Below are 15,556 nucleotides of genomic sequence, written 5' to 3'. Positions count from 1 at the left end.
CAGATACAGATGCAGAGATACATTCATGTACACCTACATGACGTGTAGGCACACACACACACACACACACACACACACACACACACACACCCCACATAGTATGTGCACACACATAAAGAAACCCCACATTTGTAGGGAGAAGAGATAACCTTGCTTGTTGTCATATGATATGCAGATAAGCACAGTTGAAAAGGCACAGAAGAGGATGAACCTAACCTTGAGAGTTAAAAAAAAGACAGCATCTATCAAAGAACCAACCCCTGATCTAGGTCTTAAAGGGGAGAATGAAGTTAGATCAAGCACTGGAAAGGAATCCTTTGTCAGATAAGAAGGAAGCTCTTGTTTCTTATAGTGATGGAGGAGAGCTCACGACCTTCTGAGGCTCATTCCGTTAAGAAATATAACTGCTACTAACTGCTACCAATGCATTCCTGATATTCAGCTGATACCTTTCCAACCTTGTTCTGACATCTCTAGCCAGTGGGCAGAGGATTATCTTCCCACTACATAAATCACCATGACATATGAACATAAGTATTATGTTTAAGCATTTCTTTCTTCTTCTTCTTTGTGTGTGTGTGTGTGTGTGTGTGTGTGTGTGTGTGTGTGTGTGTGTGTGTGTGATTGAACGATTGAACATGGGCATATGAAACCCAGAGCCCTACTTTGTGTCTAGAAAGATTTCTATCATTGTTCCCCTCATCTTTTGAGAAAGTGTCTGTCACTGTACCTGATGCTCACAGATTGGGAAAATTGCCTGGCCTGCAAGCTTCAGGGACCTTCCTGCCTCTGATACCAGTGAGTTAGGGTTACATTCAGGTGCAGCCATGCTCAGTCTTTTTTTTTTTTTTTTTTAAAGCATGGGTGCTGGAGAGCCAAACTCAAGGGACCCTATGCTTGTAAGGCAGGCAATTTGCCAACAGAGCCATCTTCCCAGTTCCTCTGTTCACATCCTTTGAGATACTTTTTTCCATGTGTGTAAAGGAGGGTAAGTAGAGTCAGGCTGGGTGTTAAGGCAAAGTGCAGCTTGATTAAGGAAGAATCTTCACATCAAGACCTAGAAAGGGAAAAGGAGACTGAGCAGAAAGGGAGGTCCAGGTGATGCAGCTGTGACGGACACTCTTACTATCCTACTAGGGAATCCAGAAGCTAGACAGACCTTTCAGAGTTTAGAACAAAAGGACCAGGATTTTATACACCTTGTCAGCCAACCATGCATGGCTCTGCATCCAAAAAAGAGGATATACTCTTAGAAAAATGGCTCATTTCAATGGAGAGAGACAATGGTGTGTGTGTGTTGGGGGCAGGGTACTGAAATCTGTTGCCAGAGGCACTGTGGTCATTGGGGTACTTAGTTCTTTATTTCAGAAGTGGATCAGTAGGGGATCTGGATGGTGAAAGACTTTTTGTGCTGTTAATTCTTTAGGTAGCTGTTTTCTGAGGCAGATAATGGGATGAAAAAGCACTTCTTTTTATTTCTTCTTATTAGCAAATAAACACCGTGAACATCAATGTAATGGAAATACAACATAAAGGTTGTAGACTGATGGGGTCTAATGTACGATTCTACCTCCCCTGTGCTAATTGCTCATCTCAGTTAAGGCAGCCTTTTATGCGGGAAGACTTTCAAGATGCTCTCAAGGCAAGTTGAAGTGCATTCATGCAATAAATTTGGCTGGGAATTTTCACTGGAGGGAGGTGAGCACTCCAAGTACCCCTGAGTGTCAACATTTTGTAATAGCATTAGGAGATAAGAATGTTCACGGGGAACCAGAGTGAGCTGCAAGCAGAATTACATCTCTGTCCTTCATCCTTGATCACTAGTGGGGGATCATAGCGCATGCTGGGTGCCTGCAAAGATGGGTGTGTGGCCACCAGTACTTTCCACTCTCTGCACATATGAAGATTGTGCTTTGATTTGTGACAGAGGCCATAATTTGCAAGGCCTGTCACGTTTTGCAACTTAGAGTTAGCGCAAAGCTTTGTTGGAAAAAAGAGCTATTCTATTCCTGGCCACTGTACGCCACACTGACGTGTCACCTAAATAAACAACACAACGCTCCTCATTATACAGGAAGCCTTTGCTCAAGCCATAACTCTGTCTCTTGATTTCCATGTGGCTTCAGCAAACTTGATTTGGTGGCAGATAAAATGGCTGCAGAAGGCATACTCATTAAATGAAAGGCTGGCAATACAGAATGGGTAAGGTGGGCATGCCTAGTGGTGATAGGATTAGAAGGTGTGCTCGGAATGCAGAAGGGGGTGTGATACAACCATGGTAATTTTTCTTACATCACTCTCATCATAGATTTGTTTTCTTTGCATAGTAGCTGGCAATATCTTTATGAGTTCATTTATAACTGTTGGGGAGACATTAAGAGACGACAAAAAGAAGAGAGGGTCAAGTTGCTGTTTAACAGATTTTTCATTCTTTAAGTTCAAATTCATTAACATTGACCATCTGAAATGGCCAACCATGAGTTTTTCTCAAAGCTAATTTTTACTGTGCATTTGAGCCAACTGTAGCCTCACCCAGCATATGTGGGACTTTGTGTGCACTCAAGAGTCTCCCTGTGATTAAATTCTCTTCACCCATCAAAGAACAGGTTGATTTATTTCATTTGCAATTGAGATTTCCTTCTCCCTAAGTCCTGTATGTCTTAAAGTATATTGAAAGCATTTTCACTCTGTGTAACCACTGGGCTTGTGGAAACTCACAGGATGAGATTTCCCACTTGAGAATCTCCAAGACTGTGTTTACAAGAAAATCAGGCAGAGATTTCCTTAAAGCAGTGTCAATTCTAGAAGAGTTGCTCTGTCAATGGGCTTTCTTTTCTAGCTCTTCTCCCTTGAGCTTCTCTGCAGGTCCCTGACAAGTGTTGTAATAATTAAGCTTCATTGTCTCAGATACCCACTTGTCTTAGTCATTTTAAGCTGCTATTAAAAATGTCATAAAGGAGACAGCTTATCAACAGCACAAGTTTAGTTTTTGTAGTCTGGAGACTGAGAAGTCCAAGATTAGTGGCACTAACAGATATGGTATATAGTGTCCATTCAGGGTGGAAGGGTCAAGGGGGCTCTCTGGAGTCTCTTTTAAACGGACACTCACTCCATTTCTGAGATCTCTTCCTGCAAGACCTATCATCTCTCACAGGACAACACATCCTACTACCTTCGCCGTGGAGGTTAGGGTTTTTTTTAAAGGGTTATTTATTATGTATACAGTGTACATCAGATCACATTAAAGCTGGTTGTGAGCCACCATATGGTTTCTGGGAATTGAACTCGACCTCTGGAAGAGCAGTCAATGCTATTAAATGCTGAGCCATCTCTCTAGCCCAGAGGTTAGGGTTTAGTAACAGAGAGGGACATCATTTAGTCCACATCCCAACTGTAACCTTCAACTGAACAATGGGTCATTTGTGCTTGAAGAATAATCCTTGTGTTGTGGAGGAAGTCCAAGAGTAGGTGTTAGCCAGAGTATGAAAGGGGCACACGTGCTGTTATTAATTATTTTACTTGAGTTACTTCCCTTTCCTCTACTTATCTATTCCTGTTACTTCATCTTCTTTATTTTTCTGACTTTTGTAGCCTTTTGGAGCTCATTTCTGTCTGTATGTTTAAAGCTAGAGGAGATAGGCACGGTGAGCAACATGGCACCTTTAGCAGGAAGACTCCAACATTCCCGCCCCCCCCCCCAGCAGATAAACATCTCTTCCATTCTGGATAGCTGGGGTCAATGGGAACAGTCCAAGCATAAGAAGCATGCAAAGCAACTCTTACTGCCCAACTAGGGTCTTGAGCTACAAGTAGGATATTTACCAGCCTGTATTTTTTTCAATAGTTGGCACTCAAGAACTACTTGGCTGTTTCTTGGCTATTTATTCCTGAACAAAGAAATAACTATATAATTTAGCTTAAAGGGCCAATTTCTTGGTCTCTTGTAACTATACTTTAAAGCCTGGCTTGCTGTTGCTTGGAAGTGGCTATGCCCCTTGAAGAGAGACACAATTGTGTTGGCCTAGATTATTTCAAAATGGACAGGGGCCCTCAGATGAACCCTTAGTCTATGGGAGCACAGACTAAGAAAAGTGACACCATTACCAGGAACAAATCAGGGGAAATGGACTGAGGGAGGACAAGGCTGAGAGAGTATTCATTTTGTAGTTTCAGATTCTTGTAGCTACAAGGCAGAGCTAAAATATAGGTCTTGATATCTCAAAATAGCAGATAAAAATGCAGCTTAAAATGGGAGGACCTTAAAATGGCTTCTCCTTTATACTCTCTCTCTCTCTCTCTCTCTCTCTCTCTCTCTCTCTCTCTCTCTCTCTCTCTCTCTCTCTCTCTCTCTGTGTGTGTGTGTGTGTGTGTGTGTGTGTGTGTTACACAGATCAATCCAAGGCCTGTGGCATTATATGGGTTAGAAAACAAACCTTCTTCTGTAGGTTGCCCTAAAATCAAGCATGGCCACATGAGGAGTCTAGCTACCAGTATTTTAATGTATGCCTTAGAGGCGTAGTTTGAGCCTTACTCTAAATTGTGTATCATATTGTCAGAGCCACAGTTAGAAAATGAACTAAGTTAAATGAGAATACTAGTAAGCCTGGCATGGTGATACAGCCCTGTCATTTTAGCTATTCATAAGTCCAAAGCAGGAACAATTTCAAAGCTTCCTGAGACTATAGAGTGAGTTCAAGTCCAGCCTGGGAAACCTAGTGAGAACCCATATCAATTTTTAAAAATGGAAATAAGAAGGAACATTAAGTGTATAAGATTAGTGTGTAAAGTATAGCATATGAAACCTTGGCTTCAGTCTCCAGTCCTATCGGGGGCTGTGTTACTAACAGCTCAATGTTCTCTTTAGTTTCTGTAGCTAAGCACGGAAACACTGTGGGTCAGTGTCCTTAAACCACCCATGTAGGCACCCATGGAGGACAGATCCTCCATACTGGAGTTTATTCATCTTGAATGAAACCTGGAAAGTTAAAATTTTTAATAAATGGTGTGTGTGTGTGTGTGTGTGTGTGTGTGTGTGTGCGCGTGCGCGCACGCATGTGTGTTTATCTCTGTCAGATTGTGTATGTGTGGACTCCTCAGCTGGACTGGCATAAGACCTTGGTCTCCTCTTTCCTCTTTCTTATTATTTGATGTTTTACTGTGTAAATATCAATGTGTTTCCTTCTGCGGAGCTATCTTAGGCTCAGATCCTGAGGAGTTCAGACAAAAAGGCTTACAGACCAATATTGCTTCTTTTTATAAAATTCCGGAACTACTCTTAGGAATGAATTTATTCCAGAAGATTGAAATTCAAGAACATTACTGTTTTTGACTGAAAAAAAAAATGAAAACAAAACATTCTGTGAAAAAAAAAAATGAACACGAACTTTTGTACCCAGTTGGTTCATGACCCCTGTGGATTTCTCTGTTTGATTTCTCTGTTTCTTTCTCTCTCTTTTTTCTTCTACATTGACCTCTCTAGGATGAATCCTCCATGTTCTTCCAGTTTGGCCCGTCCATTGAACAGCAAGCTTCCGTCATGCTTAACATCATGGAAGAGTATGATTGGTACATTTTCTCCATTGTCACCACCTACTTTCCTGGCTACCAGGACTTTGTGAACAAGATCCGCAGCACTATCGAGAACAGCTTCGTGGGCTGGGAGCTTGAGGAAGTCCTCCTGCTCGACATGTCTCTGGACGATGGCGACTCTAAGATCCAAAACCAGCTGAAGAAGCTTCAAAGCCCCATCATTCTCCTTTACTGCACGAAGGAAGAAGCCACCTACATCTTTGAAGTAGCTAACTCGGTCGGGCTGACTGGCTACGGCTACACATGGATTGTGCCTAGTCTGGTGGCGGGGGATACAGACACGGTGCCCTCCGAGTTTCCCACGGGGCTTATCTCTGTGTCCTATGATGAATGGGACTATGGACTTCCTGCCAGAGTGAGAGACGGGATTGCCATCATCACCACGGCTGCTTCTGACATGCTGTCCGAACACAGTTTTATCCCCGAGCCTAAGAGTAGTTGTTACAACACCCATGAGAAGAGGATCTACCAGTCTAACATGCTGAATAGGTGAGTGGGGAACACCCGTGCCTGATGGGACCTGGGGACTAGGAGGAAGCCTCAAAGGGAGGGCATGGAGGTGCAGGACCAAAGCATGGCCGTTCAGGATGGCAGCAGGCTGAAGACTGGCCTTGAAACGACACTTGGTCATGGTACGGGGGCATTTCAGTTAAACCCTGCTCTTTTGTGTTCTTCTTCTAAGAAACAATGAATCAATTGGTAGAATGCTTGCCTGGTACATATAAAGCCCTACTACCACATAAAACTTGGTGTGGTGGTACACATCTTCAATCCCAGCAGGTGGGAGGGCAGGAGGGTCAGAAGTTCGAAGTTATCTTTAGCATGCACCTAGGCCAGCCTGGGCTATGTAACCTTTCCCCTCCCTTCCTCTCTCTTTCTCTCTCAAACACACACACATACACACACACACACACACACACACACACACACACACTCACACACATCACACACACATACACACAAGGGCAGCTCTCGTTCATTGAGTACTTATAATGTGCTTGATGTTGCTGTAAAGTTTTACATTATATAATCTCTCAGTACCATTAGTCAGGTTTAAAAAAATCATTTTCATTATATACTATATGAGAATAAGGCTTATAGACATAGCTTGTCTTTAATCAGACTGTGAGTGGATCAGCTCGGAACTGAACCCAGGCCTCTCTGATCCATCAGTATTTGATCACTGGATTCAGTAGAGTTTGAAAAACTCAGCTTTCCTTTGGGAAGTTTCTCCATTGGGAGGGAGTGGATCTACTAGCTTGTGAGGTGTTCTTCCCTTAAAGAAACAGACATGGCCTTAGCTCCTTTGCTTCTCTGTTGTCTTCGTGAGTCATCATGCTGTGGTAGAGGCACCTTTTAGTGGAGAAAGGACTCTGTTTTAGTCACTTTGTTTTGCTCTGACAAAATACCTGAAAAAAAAAAATTTAAAAGGGAGAGAGATATATTGGCCCATGGTTTCAGAGGCATCCGTTCATGCTTGGCTGACTTCATGGCTTCATGGCTTCTGGCCCATAATGAGGGAGGAGGGCAGGATGGCAGAGAACATGGTGAAACAAGGCAATTTATGGTCTCCATGGTGTGCACGGTATGCACAAAGTAGAGAGAAACAGGAAGGTAGCGGTGCACCCTTCAAACATCTGCCCGCAGTGACCTAAGTCCTCAAGCAAGAACCCACCTCCCAAAGTTCCTGCCACCTCTTAAAGTAGTGCTACCACCTGGGTACCAAGCAGTCATCACAGGAGCCCCTTGGGCTGCGTGTGTGTGTGTGTGTGTGTGTGTGTGTGTGTGTGTGTGTGTGTGTGTGTGTGTGCGCTCACATTCAAAGCTTCACAAGTGGAATTCTGTGTCCTGGCTATGCTATTCCCTCGTAGGAGTGTCAGTAGACTGCATGAAGGAGATCTTATGCTTTTGTGGTTTTCTTATTTTGTAAGATGGCCCTGTATGTAGGCTATAAAGATCCAAACAAAACAGAACACAAAGAAGAAAATTAAAGTGACCAAAACCCTCACTAACCATATATAATTGTGAAGTTAGTTGGGAACCATCTGGGACATGTTGCTATACATCTGTATCTATATGGGTTTAAATATAAAATTTTACTCAAGTCAACCTATGCCTTCTGTTCAATACATGGCTTTCTTTTGTTCAACAGCATGCTTTGAACACATCCATTGAAGGACTTTTATTTTGAACTATTTAAGTAGGACAAACAGAATGTTCTCTAGAATGTTCTCTAGAATCACAGCATCCTCAGGTACCCACAGTCCAGCTCTAGAAATGAAATGACAGAAGGCACCCTGAAAAAATTAAAACACTTTGGTGATGGTTCACACGAGTTAGCCGGGTTTAATCTCTGGAGGGAAGGTGATCTACAGTCACTAAACAAAGCTTTTAATTTAGAGTTAGAATGAAAAGCACCTTATGTGTCCGGGGCGGTGCCCGTCACTTCCAACTCTCTCCTCTTGTGAGCTCTGCTTTCCCACCATCCCTTGCTGGTACAGAGGGTCCTGGTTGACTCCTGTCTCTCTCAGGTTTCTCCATCTTAGACTTCTCGGAACATTCTTCAATTCTTGGGGCTTTGTACTAGAGATGTTTATTTCTCTACTGGTGGCCAGTGATTCAATGTCTACACACTCTCCGAGTTTTCATCTCTGGTCCCACCCTCATCCAAGGTTTGTATTTTACACCATTTTTTTGAGGTACTAGGAATTGAACCTAGGGCCCTGTGTGTGTTTGTCAGGTGTATGTATACCACTGAGCTACACCTCAGACCCTGCCACATACACCCATACTTTTTTTCCCTTTATTTTGAGTCAGAGTCTTACTAAGTGGCCTAGACTGGTTCAGAATTCTCTCTGTAGCTCAGACAGACCTTGAACTTGGAGCTGTTCCAAGCCAACCACCCGAGTAGCTGGGATGACAGGTCTGTATCACCAGGTCTGCCTCTCAGCTTGCGTGTTAAACTAGATAAGACATCTCCTTTGATGCCATGGGCGTTGGGATCCCGTGTCTCCAAATCTGAACTGTTCATATCTTTACCCACTATTTTCCCATCTTCTAACCAAATTTATACTGTCTGAGATGTGTCCTAATAGTAGGTTAATAAAATTAAACATTTCCAAGGTCTTAGTCCTGTGTGTCCCTGATATCTTGTGGCCAGTGCGCTGCTCTCCATGCGCCCAAGTCTCACAGCATCACTAGCATGCCATCATTGCATCTTTATCTACCACATTTTTTCCTACCACACTTTTTCCTACCACACTCCAGCCTATCTTTTCCCCTATGATGCTGCAGGCCTCTTGCCAGCTCTCCCTGCACCCAGTTCTGTTTCTTTCTAACCCATGTCACAACCAGGCTGATCTACAATGGAATGTGATTTCATTGCCCGCCTGCTTAATGCTTTCCAGTAGCTTTTTTTTTTTTTTTTTTTTTTTTATTGCTGCACTAATAAAGAACCATCTCCTTAACATGGTTTATAAAGTTTTACGCAGCATGGGCCCTGCCTGTCTCTGCAAAACTGCCTCATGCCTTCTCTCCCTCCAACGTGACCTTCCTAACGTGCTAACACATTCAGTTGATTTATTTTTTTATTTTTTAAATATACTGCAGTCTCTCCCACTGACAACTCCCCTTCTGACATTATGTCTCCTGATGTACCTCAGGTTGAAATGTGCAATATGGTCCAGAGGTGATGATCTTATATCCTGTCACCTTACCTCCATGCTAGGATTTCCGGTAGATGTTAGCACATCCACTTTATGTGTTTGATGCTGAGATCAAGTTCAGAGCTTCAGTAATGCTAAGCGAGCACTCTGCCAACCAAACTCCATCTCTCGCCTTCTTCACTGTCTTTGGAACGCTCCCTAGCACGTCCTTTGCCACCAGTAAACACACACAGATGGTCCTTTACCTGCCCTTTGCTAGTCCTTCATAGACCTTTGTTTGTCCTGACTTACCCTCGGGAGGCTAAGCCTTGGACTGACATCCCCCGTTACATGCCTTCACCGAACCTAATGCTTTCCTAATTAAGGTGACTTCCAAAAGAGCTTTGCGAGAGCAAGCAGCGGCTTTCTATTCTTCCTGCTTCTCTGTCCTTATTCCGACACAGTGTGTGACAGGGGAAAGGAGGTGAGCGAGGCCCTCCAGGACTCCGCGCAGCACACACCCACTCTACCCTGCTGCTCTTTCTGAGGTGAGGAACCTTCCTGTGGAGTCGGTTCCATGGACCCTTGCGTTCTTCTGTTATTTTTAGTGTTCAATTCCAATCTGACTCATGTTAGGTTCTCCAATATTTGCTGCTTAAAAACCAAAGCTAAAGGCCAAGGACCACTGAGACTAACACATCTGTCAAACAACACAAATCAAGGGAAGGTAATGTTGAGCCTCTGAAAAGCAGCTCAAGCTTGTCCGCGTTGCTCTTAAACCTTCCCCAGGGTAAACAGCAACCTTCGAGTATATTGTTTCTGGCTTAGCTTATCTTACAGTAGAGTGTAAATGTCACCTCTGGAACCTGGACCCAATGCACACATCCCTGAGACCACCATTAGTTTAACATTTGCTCAGTATCTCCTGGGTCTGGGAGGTTTTTAGGGCCATTAGAACGTTGCCCTCCCTAGGTCTCATTTACACTCTTTGTTTTTGGGTAAGTCAAGATGAGCACCTATCACTCTGAAGGAGTCCTGCTCTGGGCTCAGGGCATGGTGCCAGTTTGAAGTCAACTTTGGCTACAGGATCGATTCCAGTCTAAGCCTGTACTACATTATAAGAAGTCCTTGCCTCAAACAAAACCAAACCAAACCATCCCCACCACCACCACCCCTACAAGAAAACTAACACACTAATGAGCCACAAATGCCTCCTTCCATTATATCAGGTGTAGCCAACTTGAAGCAACAAGGCAGGGACTACACAGTGTAGACTGTTCACAAAGCTGCAGGCTCCTAGGCTGCGGGTGGGGATAGGGCAGGGAAGCAGCAGCAAGCAGAGCAGGCAGGGTGTACCATAGCTTGATTTCTACAGTGTGCTGCTCAATTAGCAGCTTCTCCCTGCCCTTCCTGCTTCTCTACCTGGTGGACGCACTTGCTCTCTTCCATCTCTGGCATCCCTCCCTATAACTGTCTCCCTGATTGGTAGATCCCTATTCCAGCCTTCTCCTCAGCCCTACCAGCATATCTTTTACTCCTCTTCATCTTCCCCTTTCCTTTCAACCACCACAGGTTTTGGAGGTCCTTGGTTCCAATCTACAGCCTCTGCTTGGGCTATTTTAGGAGACTATTTTAAAGAGCCCAGAAAAGCTTGGGTTAACTAGCTGGGACTTATAAAGAGGTATCCACAGGCCTGAGGTACTGTGACTGCATCTGGAGACCTCCCTGGGATTCAATTAGGCACTCTTGGTCTTCCTCTTCTCACTTGCTGAGCTAAGACTCGGCCCCTCTTCAGAGCTCTGCTCTCATTAGGGTCACTCTTTTAAATAACAAACCAAGCAGCCGGACTATTTAGCCACAGCAGGAAATCTTTGCAAATGAAATAGCTGCAAATGATTGGCTGTTTTATGAGGAAGCCGGTCCCTTTGGCTGCCTGCTCCTTTCTCCACCACAGCCCAGGAAGGTAGGCTCCTCTGGAGAATTCCAAGAGCAGCCCAGACACCAGAGGGCTTTAGGAATGCCGCGCAGGAAAGGGGCTTCTTTTCTGACTTCTTAGCTCTGGCCTCCCAGAAATAGAAGAGAATGTTGAGCGCTAGTTTATATGTGCTGGACCGTGGCTTTCTTCCCATGTATGACAACTTCCTTCATCCTGAGTTCAGGGACCAGAGTAAGAGATTATATGAGGGACCAAGGCAATGGCTCATTCGGCAAAGTGCAAACTTGGATCCTAACACCCAGGAGGAAGGCCAGAAATGGTGATATCTGCCTTTAATCCTAACACTGAAAATGCAGAGACTAGGAAACCCCATCCATGGCTTATGGGCTGGCTGGTCTGCCAAATCATGGGGCTCAGGATCCAGTGAGAGACCCTGTCTCAAAAGATAGCTTATAGAGTGGCTGAGGAACACTACTGATTTTGATCTCTGGGCTCTACAAATGCATATAAGTATGTGCATATTTACTTGTACATAAAAGCACACTTGCCTGAACATGTACAGACAAACACACACACACACACACACACACACACACACACACACACACACACACACCTGGGTGGGCTAGGGGGAGGATTATTTGATAGGCTTGAATCTCAAGACAGATACTTATGATTCACTTATTTAGTAATCCAAAGGAAGTTTTTTGTTGTTGTTGTTGTTTTTTTTTTTTTTTTTAAAGAAGATGCTCATAGAAGACCCTCACAGCATTTCAGAGCACTATCAGATAAATGGTATATAGCAAGTATCAATTTCAACCCTTGAAGCTTGGCTAGCTGGAGATCTGATGATTATTTCTGGAGAGGTTGGCCAGAGAAGTTCACTAGTCGCTCTCTCTCTACAATCATGTCTTTAAGCAGGAGGATCCTTTGAGGCCAATCTGGGTTGCCTAGTGACCCTGTCTCAAAAATCACAAATGAATGAAACAAGCAAACAAAAAACAGCCCGGTGCAATCTGAAGAGGTCAACAAGGAACATAGGGTTTTGGTGTGAGTCCATCTCACACACCGCACAGGATGTCCAGCTACTGAACTAATAGTTGTGTCTATGTGAAATCTTAACAAGTTGAACAGGGCTCCTGTCTTTTTTCCTTGCTAATCTCACAACTCTAATTTGTACATTAATAAGAACTAATTTTCTTGGGAGCTATGTCACATCCATTTATGCCTTATTAGTGAACACAGCACAATGCCCTGCCATAATGCAGGGCGTGCTGAGAGGGTTTATTCCAACTGGGAACTTCATTTGACTGAAAGAGCTGGGGAATTTCTTGTGGCTAGTGAAGGCTCCTCTGCTGAGAAAAGCCCACAAATCTTTTGATACCAGACCACCTGGGACATGGGAAGGGAGTGACTAGCTCCATTGCCTCAATCTGAGCCACAGAGAAGACTTGTCAACTACTAGTAGGCACAGCTCTGTAGTTCTTCCTTTACCTTTCTCCAGGGAGAGTTCATGGCTGTTTTTCTTCTCAGTGTGCTGGTTAATACTTGGACAGTTCTTTTCTGTCACTCAGGTATTGGTGCACCTGCCATGTACTTCTGGGTTCTTTTAAAATCCCAAGAACCCAGTGCTTCCATTTTCTCTGCTCAGCAGCGGATGGGACTAGAAAAAAAGAGCAGATGCTACTTGAGAGAGATGGATCTTAATATAGCTATCCTCTTATAACTCTTGCCTAATGATATTTTCCCCAGTGTCTTCAACATTCTTATTCAACACTGGTTCTGTACTCTCTTACATCCTTTTCAGTGAATGATGCCATCTCACAAGGATCAGACTTCCCAGCCTGGTTACAGAGGAATGGGATCAGAGAGGTGCAGAAAGGTGCACTGTTAAGTCCTTATTAACCGAGCTGTGAGGAACATAATCGTTTTGCAACCTTGAGGCCAATGCCCAATTTTTGGATCCATTGTGTTAGCTGGCTGCTCTCGTGGGATGCCCATTTGACTCCCTTGGCCTGGAAAGTGCTGGGAGATTAAGAAATAAACAAAGAATTAAAACCATTAGATTTACACAATGCGGACAAAAGCTGATTTGTCGTTCCCTCCTTAGTGGCTATTAAAGGTTCCCTAAGCACCAGGCATAGGCAGACCTGCAGTAAGGCAAGTGTATGCATTCAGCTTACATAACTTAATACAGTCTGCATGTTGGCCAGGTCAAAGGTTCTGTGAATGTAAAGTTGTAAGTGGAGGAGCCACTGCACTGGTCCTTAAGGCACGAAGGGATCTAAAGAAAGTGTTTGCATATAAAATGCTGAGAAAAGTAAGAGGCACCTGTGTATACCAGGAGAGGGACTCTATCTACTCAGTGGTTTAAAGGGGCATATAAACTGGAGAGCAGGGCCGAGGGTCTAATAGCTATACTAAAGGATATGTAATGCTTATGTGGCAAGCACAACAAAGTAGATGTAAAGAATAATCGGATGGAAGGATTATTTAAAATATTGTTTCCTCTAATCTGCCATTTCCATAATATTAGATACAGGAGTGATTATTCCAGTCAACTGATTTTTTAAAAAAAGTGCTTATTGATTACATGTGTATCTATACGTGGGTTTGTACATGAGTGGAGGTGTCTCAGGAAGCCAGAAGAGAGCATCAGATCCCTTGGAACTGGAGTTACAACAAGTTGTGAGCCAGCTAACATGGATGTTAGGGTCCAAAGTCCAGTCCTCTGCAATAGAAGGAAGTACTCTTAACCACCAAGCCACTTCTCTAGCCCCAAGTGACTGTTTTCTTTCTCATAGGTATTTACCAACGCTTAATATTGAGGCCCTTATATAATTATGTATTATGCAATTGACCATGATTTCATTCTATTGCTATTCCCATGACGTAGGTGAAATTCCTTCTTCTTCTTCTTCTTCTTCTTCTTCTTCTTCTTCTCTTCTTCTTCTTCTTCTTCTTCTTCTTCTTCTTCTTCTTCTTCCTCCTCCTCCTCCTCCTCCTCCTCCTCCTCCTCCTCCTCCTCCTCCTCTGCTATTTCTTGCCTTCCTTCAGTCCTTTTTCTTTCTTTAAAAAGTGATACATAAGAGGATCAAAGAGAAGAGGAAGGGGAGTAAGGCGAGGGTTCTGCTTCACGAAGAGCAAGGGCATTGTGTACCTGTAGGGAGAAACATTGTCTATGGGAAGAAATAGAACACTCTTGAAGAGAAAAAGCAGAATCAGAGAAGTGGCTCTTGGTAGACTAAGCAAATCTCAGTTGGAAGAAGAGACTCCATCTCTGACGGCACAGGGTGGGAAGCAATGGGATGTCTCAAGAAGGAAGGAAAGTATCTTGTACACACTGAAATACAGTAGTCACCAGCCAGGCAATAAGAGGACTCATGCTGCTCAACCTTTACAAAAGTCCTGATGCAAATGTCCTCAAAAGACACCTACTGATTTCCATGTTTAAAAGTGGGCCCTGTCCTTCTCACCCCTCCCAAGCAACCCCTGTCCATTTCTACTGCTCTATTTCCTTCCATGACATTTAACAGACAACTTAAGTACAGTTTATCTTTAAAGATTTTTCCTAACTTTCTATTCCCAGTCAATTTCAAGCTCCCAGTGATTTGTCCTATATTAATGCTTGTATTCCTAGAATAGTAGATGATAAGCAGGTAGTTGGTGAATGCATATTAGGTAAGAGAATGAGCAAAGATAGGAAACAGTATTGAGAGAGTGGGGGAGACAGTGAGAGCAAGAATGAGAGGGAGAGAGAGAGAGCAAGAGCAAGTGAGAGTGAGAGAAACAAACAGCAAAATAGGTGGCTTCCTATGTAGACCAGGCTGGCCTCAAACTCAGTGATCCACCTGCCTCTGCCTCCTGAGTGCTGGGATTTTTTAACCATCATGTATTTTTAAGAAACCTGATGTCCAGGGATGTCTAGCCATGGCAGGTCTGGGCTGCATGTGTTCGCGGACCTGTAGGTCCACACAGCCCTTCCTGTGCAGCATAGAATGAAACTTTGGGGAAAGCCCAGCCTCCCTTTGCATGGCTAGTGCTCATCTCACCCAACCCCTCTCCCTTTCTGTCTTCTTAGTTAATGGTACAAAGAGGAGTCTTGTGAATCTGAGAATAGATTCCCAGAGGTTACTCATCCGTTAGAGGGTGGCAGCCCTGAAACCTAGGGGTCCTGATGGCTGGGGCAGTATTTAGGTCCCTTACTGGCTTGACCAGGGAGCCCCCACTGGCTGTTAACTTTTGCTCTGACCTGACTGCATGTCCATGGCTCTTGCTGTTCCTTTGCTTCTTAACCTAGACTTGGGCACAAATTCACATTTAATGAGAACTGAAGCTGGCATTCTTTGGAGGTTGAGTGGGAGTTGTTTTTCTGTCTGCTCTCTCT

At 43.9% G+C, this 15,556-nt stretch overlaps 1 protein-coding gene across 3 annotated transcripts in view; it reads left to right on the top strand.

The window, feature by feature from the left end:
* Window positions 1–15,556, top strand: part of Grin2b (glutamate ionotropic receptor NMDA type subunit 2B) — a 454,116-nt gene that overhangs the window by 241,309 nt on the left and 197,251 nt on the right. For all 3 annotated transcript variants that reach the window (XM_051155469.1, XM_051155468.1, XM_051155467.1), the window contains exon 3: window positions 5,480–6,078. In XM_051155469.1, the coding sequence (XP_051011426.1) occupies window positions 5,480–6,078 (599 nt within the window). The remainder of the gene's footprint in view (window positions 1–5,479; window positions 6,079–15,556) is intronic.

Source organism: Acomys russatus, chromosome 13 (assembly GCF_903995435.1).
Source record: "Acomys russatus chromosome 13, mAcoRus1.1, whole genome shotgun sequence".
Classification (NCBI taxonomy): Eukaryota; Metazoa; Chordata; class Mammalia; order Rodentia; family Muridae; genus Acomys; species Acomys russatus.
Note: the sequence above shows the minus strand (reverse complement) of the source record. Positions and strands in the feature narration are given on the sequence as shown.